Source organism: Palaemon carinicauda, chromosome 7 (genome assembly GCF_036898095.1).
Source record: "Palaemon carinicauda isolate YSFRI2023 chromosome 7, ASM3689809v2, whole genome shotgun sequence".
NCBI lineage: Eukaryota > Metazoa > Arthropoda > Malacostraca > Decapoda > Palaemonidae > Palaemon > Palaemon carinicauda.
This window is the reverse complement of record NC_090731.1, coordinates 162716112-162727650: the sequence shown is the minus strand read 5'-3', so window position 1 is coordinate 162727650 and position 11539 is coordinate 162716112. Positions and strand designations below refer to the sequence as shown.

Genomic DNA, 11539 nt, shown 5'->3' with positions numbered 1-11539 from the left:
GCGAGTTGAAAGGACTTGGCTGAGGCCTTGTCTATGCAGTGGATTAGTTACGGCTGATAATATAGTATACATTATATGTGAATATAAGTAGTTGTCTAGTTTATTTAGAGTAAACTAATTGCTTCTTGTAACATCTATTGGTCTGATTCAGGTTGTTTTCAATGTAAGATAGCTTCAGATTTGTCTGCTGTTTTCCGTGTACGCTGAAAATGTTTGATTGTATGAAGACAACAACAAACTTCACCGCGTGTTTATGACATTTTATTCGGTTTAAAAATGACAGTGAAAGTTCGTGTGTTTTAAAGACGTCACTTTTCCGGTGAGTTCAGTTTATTGAAATTATGAAGTATTAACTATTGCATTGTCACTATATGATAAACAATCTCTCGTTCACCCATCCCAGGCCTACCTATGAGTGTTCTTACTCGACGAACCCCATACTTTACTCACTTTACCCTTTTGGTTTCATTGTAGTGTATTACAGGGCAATGTAACCTAGGAAAACAACTACTTTTTCTTATAGAAAAAATTACTCTCTCTTCGAAAATGACACTCGTTCCCGTCGCAAATGAATAGTTTCAGAAATATATATACATCCGAACTTTTAAGGCGGTTTACCTATAACATTAAGAAACCGTAACCTACAAGATATGCTTGTGGTATACGTTATTAAGTATTTAGAGTATCCCTAGGAGTATTCCGTGTTAATTGTTAGTATCAGTGAAGGGCGCAAGGGTATAGTTATATTGAAGTTCTATCTAAGATGGTTAGGCCGGTGTGACGGTCTGAACAATCCCCCGGTCTCGGAATTCTCCTTGACATTGTATAATGGTTATTTTCCGCCATTAGCTCGCATGGAAATAAAACATCAAGCTCGTATGTACTGGTAAGCGGTAATGTTGAGCTGCGCACACTAACATTACAGGAAAATAAAACATCAACCTCTTATGCCCTGGCAAACGGTAATGTTCGCGCATGCGCAGGTAATTATCAAGGAGAATTCTGAGACCGGGGGATCGTTCAGCCGGACTAAGGCATTCTTTCTTGTCTCCCGACCTTTGTATCATAGCATTTTTAATTGTGGTCGTCCTGTAGGTGAAAGAGTATGGTACCATGTTGAAAATAATAGTATGTAGGTGTTTATTATCCCATCCCTTTAACGGACACTTCCGAAGTGATTTAAAAGAGAAACTAAAGAGTGGTAGTAGGCTACCCTTCCATAATCAGGTACCTGGGAATTTGGGGCTAATCCAGGACAGCTGTTCATGGCCAGACAATCTCACAAGTAACAGCCTGCATGAAATGGCTATTTAACCGTATATTTTTTCTTTTGGTTGTTGAGATTTTTTTCCACTTTGTTAATTTCTTAGAGAGTGCATGTGTTTTTTCTACATTCTTTAAAGTAATTTACTAAATTTTTCTTATACAACAAAACTGAAGCGTATTACTCGGAAATATAAACAAAACATGGATTTGTGGGTATTATTATAGTTACGGACGGGGAAACCTTTCCTAGTAAAAACCAACTTTTCCCTATAGAAAAACGCTCTTAAATACAAATTTACCTATTTATGTTTAAAGGTGTTGATTTTTAATACTTTAAACTGTTCTTAAATATCATATTTGAGAATCGTGTCATACATGGTGCTACATCTACAGTCTCGATACTCAGGTCAAGTATTGGAATCCGCATGTCATTGTAGAAGTAATAAAACCTTTGTTAATACCTTGAAAAATGGCGAACCTTCTAGGCTGGAGCCCCTTGTTAGGTTGGGATTAGCAGGCGTATGGTTGCCGTTCAAACACGTGTGTGCGTATGTGTGTGCGCACGCTATGAATAAATGCTTCAAGTCAATGTACTTGACCAGGCTGACATGAGAGTTTTTATTGTTTATATATGACGTATCTGTTTTTCACATTGTTGATAGTTTATATAGGACATATCTGTTTTGACGCTGTTACTGTTTTTAGAATGTTATATTGTTAATTGATTCTAATCATTTATTTATTTCCTTATTTCCTTTCCTCACTGGGCTATTTTCCCCTGTTGGAGCCCTTGAGCTTATAGCATATTGCTTTTCCAACTAGGGTTGTAGCTTGGCTAGTAATAATAATAATAATAACAGAAAATTTTGAAATGAAAATATTCAAAGATGGATAGTAGTACTCCTAAAAAAAAATAAAAACAATAAAGGAGTACTCCTCTAATATAAAAATAATAACATTCATGCTATAGATAAATTTTTTGCCGAAAGAGGGCGTCCTCCCAACCACTTCCAATACATCCTGATAGACCTAATTTGAGGCCAAGTGAAAAGTTTCATAGTGAAACGAAATGATTTTAAAATGGCCGGTCTATCGAAAATTACAGAAGAAACTTTGGATAATGTGACACCTGAAAATTGATAGCAAAACACATGATGGATAAATATATTGACTCAGTCATTACAATTCTCTCTCTCTCTCTCTCTCTCTCTCTCTCTCTCTCTCTCTCTCTCTCTCTCTCTCTCTCTCTCTCTCTCTCTCTACCCTGTTTTTATTGTTCTGTAAACCATTGTAGATGTATATGACTACGAGCTTAAAGTGTATCATTATCGTTATAATTTATTAGGTATACAGTATTTGTTATTTGACTTTCAAAAAATAGACAAAGATGTATGAAATTCATCATATCCGTGATTGTCCTTTGGTGTATTGTAGTGTGTTACTTGTTTTGGGTTTAAATCTAACCCTCCACAGAAGTCGAGTTAGTAAATAAAGTAATTGAAAAAATAAAATAAGTTTCATAACTGAGTTTCTAATGCAATTACAGTACAGTACACAGGCTGAAAGTATTTCTATGGTACAGTTTTGACACTGCCTCTACAACGATCTTGGAAGAAGTGGCAACGTGTGTTTTCTCATTTGGCCGGGCTAAAGATTCACTTTAGTACATTCCACATATTTACACGCAAGTGGGCTGCAATTGTACAAGAATATACATACAGTACATGTATATTATGCAATACATAGATAGCGTGTGTTTGAGAGTTCCCGTGCGTACATACCATTTCTTTTTTTCATATTTTTTTTTTACATTTTTGGAAGGGTTAATTTGGAAGTTTTCCACTTAAAGGTCAAACTTATCAAATTCTTTGCTTCACAATGCCTAAACTTTGCTCTGGATTTCCAACGTACATGTTCACCTCGGCATTTCCGTACCCTCTCATTTGTGTGTGTGTGTGTGTGAAATATAGCTAAAAGAAAAAGTAAAAATTCAAACTTTTCCCAAACTAAGTATTGAGGCTCATCTTCAGACCATCGGTGGGGAGCGCCTAGACATTATAATAAACTGCCAACTGAAATGAAGGACTTAAAGGGAGGAGCACTTGAATGTAAGAAGAAACTAAAGACATTACTTTTCACAAGATCATATGATTTGGAAGATGCTACAATCAAAGAATTGTATAAGTTATAATGAAAATATTTCGTTAGATGATTAATATGGACCCGCCCGAGAAGTAGTTCACTCGACTTCAGTGCTTGGTTGAATTTAAATCAACATGGCCGGTCACGAATGAAAATAAATCGTGTTTTGATCGATTTATGAAATGTATTCATTATTGTAATAGGACAGCAGTCGTATTTAGTTAAAACAAAGGCTATTTTATTTGTTGGGAATTACAATACAATACTGTATCTCCCCAAGAATTTTTCCTTCCTGTGCCCAGGGGAAAATAGTATAAATAAAGAAAAAGTTTGGAAGTTTCCTCTATCTTCTCCCTACAGACTTGGGTTACTACCTCGGGGCTATAACCACGGTTCAGATACCGTGGCTATAACCACAGTCCAGATACCGTGGCTATTGGCTATAACTATTATTCTATCACAGTACAGCTTTCATATCACAATTTGGACGAACAACCACCATATCATTTCACAATTTGGATGAACATTTACGTAATTCTTAATATTTTCCCCTGCAGAAACTCCTTGTTATTTCCAATAATGGCACACAGCTTAGTTCCTGTCATATGCAACAGATAGCTATTTATAAATTTTTAATCAGAAAGGATATGGATAAATTAATGATCAATCAGATACACTCGCTACGTGTAATGTAGAACTCTAAAAAAATGAGGGCTGTGTACTAATACGCTAATTAGTACTAATTGCTTCAGCCAGTTGCTAAATTTCGCAGTAAAAGCCATTAAAAATAAGTGATTTTAACATGTACTGACACATTGAAATAAACTTTATAGATATATACGGTTTTAAAGTATATGGTAGTGATTGTTTAGATCAGATATGTCATTTTCATGGCACTATCGATGCACAGTACATTATATTGTAGTTTTCCTTTGTCTTTGCACCGAAATCCACCCAACCTTTTCTTGCTTGTAAAGAATAAGCATCGTTAAAGATATTGTAAACGACTTAAAGGTACCTCTTCTTAGGAACCCTCCTGCACCTGTTTCCTCTCACGCTAGGCCGATGCTCTACCAGTTCTCTTTCGATGTTAGAATATTTGTATGATTTTTTTTTCTTTTTTTTACGCTTTCAAAGGTTACTGTGCACCATGCAGTCAGGTTTGATAACTATTTTCTGTACTATAGATGGGAGATCGGTATACTGTTAAAATCAGTCCGCAAATCTCATTATTTCTACTATTATTAATAGTATTAATAGTTTTTATAGTTTATATAGGAAATATTTATTTTAATGTTACTGTTCTGAAGATATTTTTTTCCTAGCTTCGTTTCCTCATTGGGCTATTTTCCCTGTTGGCGCCCCTGGGCTTCAAGCATCCTGCTTTTCCAATTAGTGATGTAGCTTAGCAATTAATAATAATAATATTACTTAGCAAACTGAAACTATATGTGGAACGAGCAGAATGCTTTATTGTGTATATGCAAATTTGGTAATTGATGAAATTATTTGCAAGCCATGTTTATATTTCATGTAATTTAAATCCATTTAAGGAATTAAGGTAAAACATGATTAAATATTGATCGGGCTCTACACACAACCATCAGTACGATTTTATGTGAATTCGTGTACGTTTGCCAAAGTACTTAGTTTGCATAGTATGATGTATGAACCTTTCGAAAATAAGATAAACTATTTACGTTCAGCCTGGTATGATCACACCGCCTCGTATTCTCGCACAAATAACAGCTTTTATATTGTCATGCAAAAAAGCATCTTATCCTGAAAAATATATTTTTTCACATTGGATGTTTTTTATGAAACCCTATACCGTCCATCCTTTGAAGACAAAATTCTAAAAGGAATGACTATAAGCCACTTAAAAACCTTTGCCCCTCAAGTTAATCATATTACGTCCGATGGAGAGAGAGAGAGAGAGAGAGAGAGAGAGAGAGAGAGAGAGAGAGAGAGAGAGAGAGAGAGAGAGAGAATATAGGGTCATGAATAGGGTGGTAATTTGTTGAAATCTCGTGTGGTTAACATTTTCTCTCTACCAGGCGTGCTGTGGTTCGCAGGCAAGGGATTACAAGTAGCGATTTAATATGGTAATGCGAGTTGAACTGGTAGCAAAGTCCCATCTATTAAAAGGGCGAAAAAAATGACTATCGCATTCATTTGAGGAGGTGTTGACTTTTCAATACCCAACGAGTTATTTACCAAATGACTTGTTTTTTCTGTTTTTTTTTTTTTTTGAGTGATGATAAATGTCATATTGAGAAGGGACATTCATAAATCACTACTTACACTCGAGAAATGTTTTTATTATGGCTTCATAAGATTCAGTGTTTTTTACTCTTCTTTTGGATTGAATAGACTTATATGTAGTTTAGAACATGATTGATCATTTTATATTTTAGTTATCAGTTATTCAAAGTTTGTCTCTCTTAAAATTCTTATTTATTGGATTGTTGTATTTATCTTTTGGTTTTCTTCCAGGATTAACCGCGACGAACTCGCTCGTTGGCAAACAATTGACGTCAACAAACCACAAAAGGTAAGTGATTACTCTATATCCTTTCCAGAGAAACTTGCGTTATAGTTTAAATTGTAATCTCGTCTTCTCGTAATTGGAAGGCAATCTTCCATCTACCCACCATAGACCCCCTCCCCACCCCGTCCTTTCAAACTTCCGTTGCAACCACAAGTTAGTAAGCCTCCCCATGGTCTAATATACCTAGACCGTGCTCCTCCCTTTTAGTCCGGCGAGAGACGAGTATAAGCTTAGTTTTGAATTTGAGTGAGGAAGGAAGATAAAAAAAGGTTTCTCTTCCCCCTTCCTCCCCCTGTTCCTCAGGGAAGATAAGTTGCCATCAAGTTATGGACAACACTCGAGCAAGTTTCATCTTCTGGGAGAGTTAAGTGGTTTTAATTATCCGTCCGCCAACAATCTCGGGGAAGTTGGTTAGCGACGTTCTGGGGGACCTTCAGGGGAAGTGAAACTTTCGGCTGTAGATGGCATTCATCCAAAGTACAACCCCCCTCTCCCCCTTTCCATCGGGTAATTATGAAAAACTAACTTTTAACATCTATTTCATGTAGGAAATGTAAAATTTCAAGTATAGGTATGCTTGTTAAAATGCTTTTTTTCACTCGTTACATTATAAAAAAGTAGGGCTTCCCTTGTATATGCTACTGAAACTGGTAAGTTTGTTGCGTTTTTCACTTGTTACATTATAAAAAAAGTAGGGCTTCCCTTGTATATGCTACTGAAACTGGTAAGTTTGTATAAAATGGTGAAATTATTGTTTTATGAAATGACAGCTGTTAGTCCGTCTTGATAATTGTGCCGAAATGATAATAATTGAAAGGTTAGTGTATGTGTTTGCGAAATTACTATGAGAAATCCGGTCAATTTATACTTCAGTTGCACAAGAAATTGGCCTATTGAGAAAGTTTTAAGATTTTACGCTATAAGTCTTCATGTTTTAATTATTTTAATCTACCTTGTTTTGTTCTTCCTGGTTTTCAGCTGTAGATTCTTATCTTAATATGTTGGACAAAAACTGGCTGTATGTGAAATTCCTTATCACTGATCAGGATATTAATCTCTGGTTCCGTCGTTCGGTTAGTTTTTGTACAAGTTGCATAGGATTTTTCAAATTCTGAACATCTTTCAGATGTACTACTATTATAGTATTTAGTTTATTTGAAGTCTTGCATTTACCACAAGGCCCAATACTACGCAGTATTCTAGTTTTATTTTTTCAATAGCTGAGTGATGATCGGTTGAAATCGGTTGAACTTCAGAAGTTCAAACTTGTCGCCAATGCCTTCCTATTGAATATGTTGACAAAAGTCTCTTCTCATGGTTTATGACTGATTTTATTTAACATTGTTACTGATATAATATGTATGTATATATGTATGTATATATATATATATATATATATATATATATATATATATATATTTATTTATTTATTTATATGTTTTTCATGTTTATTCGTCATTTCTCTATTTCCTTTTTCCGCGCTTGCTTACTTTCCCGGTTAGACCCTGTTTTTTTTCTCAATTAAAGTCGTAGATTGATTATTAATAAGCTCTACTGTATGTACTTTATCTGTATCGTAATCACATTTCATAAAGGAATTAGTTTGGCTTTACCAAGACAATTCATTCTACGGTGTGTACCATAATTATGTCTCCTCCTTACTATAGCTTATGAAAAATAAAAAAAAAATGATTAGAATTGACCAAATATAGGAGAGAGAAACCTTTTCAATTTCCAACTAAAGAAACATAGCAATGTGAGTGGCAGGGTAAAACAATAGGTGCATTTACCTTTTGAACTTTCACCTATTCATTATTGACCTTCCGTAGGCATTCTAATAGACCCTTTGGTGGTTGCCTATCCTCCAAATGTCAGTCGAAAATGACCGAGAGCAAAATTAACTCTCACGGCAAGCGAAGGTTGTAGAACGAGGTCTGCATTTGCGGCGAATGCTGTGCGGAAGCGTTGCGAGTAAAGGGCAGCAGTTTCCTGTTCCATTCTCTTGCAGTAGTAGAATTGGCGGGAACTTCGTAGCGCATATCGCCCACGTAATAATTTTAATTCATTTACAAATATTCCATTAATTTGAATCATTAGAGATTCACACAATTAAGATTCGGTTTTCCTCGTTCATCATTACTTTAGGTCTCAGATTGGGCCACAAAATAACTAGCACCTATTCTAAAATCCTAGTAACATGTATATTTAACCACTACCATGGATAAGTCTTTGTCACAAGATGGTACCCTGCTTTGGTCTTTCGTGTCATGGGGTACATTTTCTGACATGCAATACACATTCATTAAAAGTGAACGGCAAGTAATAATTATAAGTATAATTGTTGTTGCTATGGGGTGTTTATTTTTTTTTTTCACGACACAACTTTAAAAAACATTTACATACATCTGCCTATCTTAGAATTGTGACAAATCCAAGCGACCAAGAAGTTGCACAATCAGGCAATAAGGATAAATAGTTAAACACAAAACAGGATGTTGAAGTGCGAGTAAATTATTGCAAGATTTTATATGAAAAGGGAGCGCTTTTGTGATTCGAACCAATACAATATCCTGGGTTTTTCCTTTTGTGGTCAAGGCTAAGGCTACCACTCCTACACCATTAATAGTTGAACTGTTGAGATCATTCGGCGCCGTCAGTGATTATTGTAGTCATACTTGAAATATAAAACAGACCTCTCCGGTTATTTCTTGCTAATGGTTCCTGGTTCCTGGTTCCTTATTGCTCACTCCGCAAAATAAGTTTGCGGGCACTCTATCTCTTTATAGATAGGTGCAAAGCTTCTAAGCTTATTCTTATTATTAAGTTTATATCATCTGTGCCTTAAATAAATTAATATCATAATGAGGTTCACAATCTTTACTTTTATTCCCTTATACTTTGAAATTGGATAGATAACACCTTGCTATCATCAGTTTTGGCAACCTGTTGTGGTAATCAGTTTGGGCTTCCTAAACTCTTCTTTTATATTCATTGCCCTATCTATAAATGCAGCCAGATCCCTGCTAGGATTTTTCAGCATACCTAAACTTATTTCTACATTCTTTAGCTGTTCTAACTTTGGGCATAAAAATAAATGTTCGGTGGTGTCTTCTTCCTCTTTGCATAGATCACACAAATTGTCATCATATTTTCCCCTGAAAATGGTGTGTACAAACACAAGATTCAGGTACAGGTTTTAGTTGCTGGAAACAAGAGATTGTGTGCGAGCATTTACATGTCGAGGGAAAAGTTAGGGGTTGGATAAGTGGATTTTAAGTTTGCAAGAATAGGGGAAGGATTTCAAAAAAAGTGCAAGTTCGTTTGCTTCCCTGAGATGCTTTTCAAGTTTACTCCCATTTCCCTTTTCGAGTTATTAAGCCATTGAATCGGGTGATTATAATTTCTCTTACGTTATTTTATTTTAAGGGCTGCTTTTCTAGTCCTATACTACTGGGTAACCCTACTCTAAATGACCTTCGCTTTCAGTTTAGCGTATAAATTTCCAGGCATTCAGCATTTCACACCGCATATTGAAAGTGTATTGTCAAATTCACATTATTGAAACGCTTAGAATATAATAATTTAAAAAATTTATAAATTTTTTAGTTTCTTCTGGAAATTTATGCAGTAGAATGCGTAAAGCTCATGATTTTTGTATAAAATTCACGGAGTTATGAAAACTAAGATTTGTCTTCCCATGTAAGTTTCTTAGCTGTAGATTCACCATATTCCTGGAAAATTTATTCTGAAGATAACTTCCCTTAATATTGAATTTGTAGGAAATTGCTTCCATATTGAATGCTTGTTTTTTAAATTACGGTAAGAAAAAAAAAATGTATTAATAGACTAAGGTTGTTTCGAACTCCTCTAGAAAAATGCCACGTCTTCCCATAAATTGAAATGTCATCCTTGGAATAATAAGACGCAGCATTTGATATAATATCAAAGCACCGCAAAGACTGGAAGGCGAAGACGATGACTGTCGCGTTTGGAAATCACATGACTAAAAACAAATGACAATCGCACGCCATCCAGTGGTGATGTGTTCGTTTGACAATAGCGTGACTTGCTGGTTTTTTCTAGGTATTTCTTTGTTTTTCCCTTTTCCGCATTACTCTCTCGATAATTACTGCTGCAATTTCATATGAGGAATTTGTTTTAATGGCCTTGGAAAATAAATGATGGTTGAAATAGCATCAAGGAGACGCTTTTAATAAGGAGCCATCGACCATCGCAGCCAGATCTCCAAACACCGGCACATTAATGACGTCACGCCCCATTCTGACAAACTCGTTACCTGTAATTAGAAAATTGACGCGTATTGCGTAACAAAGGCACGCCCATACGAAAATGAGAGAGAGAGAGAGAGAGAGAGAGAGAGAGAGAGAGAGAGAGAGAGAGATTTAACGGATTTTTGCCTCATTAGGATGATTAAATATGCCTAGGATGACTGTTGCTTTTTATCCATAATTCTATGTAGACCGAACTACGTCTGGCCATTGTTTCAAGCTAAGTTCTTTGTTTATATTTATAAAAAAATAGTTTCTTTCAAATTCAAGAAAATCTAGATTGATTTCTGGCAAGGGGGAGAATCACTGAAGTGGAAATTCCCTCTTAGAATCGACTGTACGCTTAGTGTTAAGCTTTCAACTTTAGAAAAGTTTGGCGAGATCGTTAAAATCACCGCCATTCTATAAAGACGTCATTATTTTCATACCATCAAAGGGGCTTTCTTTCCTTGCGATCACACAGGGGAAATTATGTTTTTACGCTCTCGTTGGCAACCTACCTTTCCAGGAATAGGTTAAAGATCGATATTATTATTATTATTATTATTATTATTATTATTATTATTATTACCCAAGCTACAACCCTTTTTCATTCGTATTGTGGTTTCAAATTAGAAACCACTCGATAGATGAGACGATACATTAAAAAAAGTATAAGCTCACAAACCGTATTACTTAAACTTAGTAGTTTAATATGTATATGTTTTCGTATATAACTAAACTTTCATAAATTGATTTTTGGATTTTGATCTTGGGAGAGCCATCACTTATTTTACACGTTTGCGAAACTGAAGATTAAACAAGAAAATGTATTAATTAATAAAGACCAATGCAATTACTATTTTTTTCAAGAAGTATTTCATTCCCTGGAATTTTCTCTTGGTTGTTGCGAAGAATTTAAGTGTACTGTGCAAATTGCAAGGATAAATTTTGAATATCTTAAAAAGCTTTGGAAAATCATAGTGGATTCATTCCTTTAGGCCTAACGTGACGTCACACGTACGTCATGAAACACTCAATAATAATAATAATAATAATAATAATAGTATAGTAACAAATAAGGCAGTTCCCTGAAGAATTGAACAAATAACTAAGATAAAGTAGACGACATGGCACATGTAGGCCTTCATAAAAAATCTGTTGCAGGGAGTGTAGAAATATTTTAGATTGTACTAAGCCATTGCTTAACGTTGGTATACATGTGTGCGAAACTTTATTTAGATTAAAGACGAATACGCAACATGAAGGTATCAACTGCTCTAGCTATAGTTTTTTTTTTTCTTTTCTTTTT

The 11539-nt window shown here is 35.1% G+C and overlaps 1 protein-coding gene across 1 annotated transcript in view; it reads left to right on the top strand.

Moving 5' to 3' along the window:
- The window catches only part of LOC137644117 (normal mucosa of esophagus-specific gene 1 protein-like), a 1080087-nt gene that overhangs the window by 536646 nt on the left and 531902 nt on the right, over nt 1-11539 (top strand). Inside the window, exon 4 of the mRNA XM_068377087.1 lies at nt 5905-5962. Coding sequence (XP_068233188.1) covers nt 5905-5962 — 58 coding nt within the window. The remainder of the gene's footprint in view (nt 1-5904; nt 5963-11539) is intronic.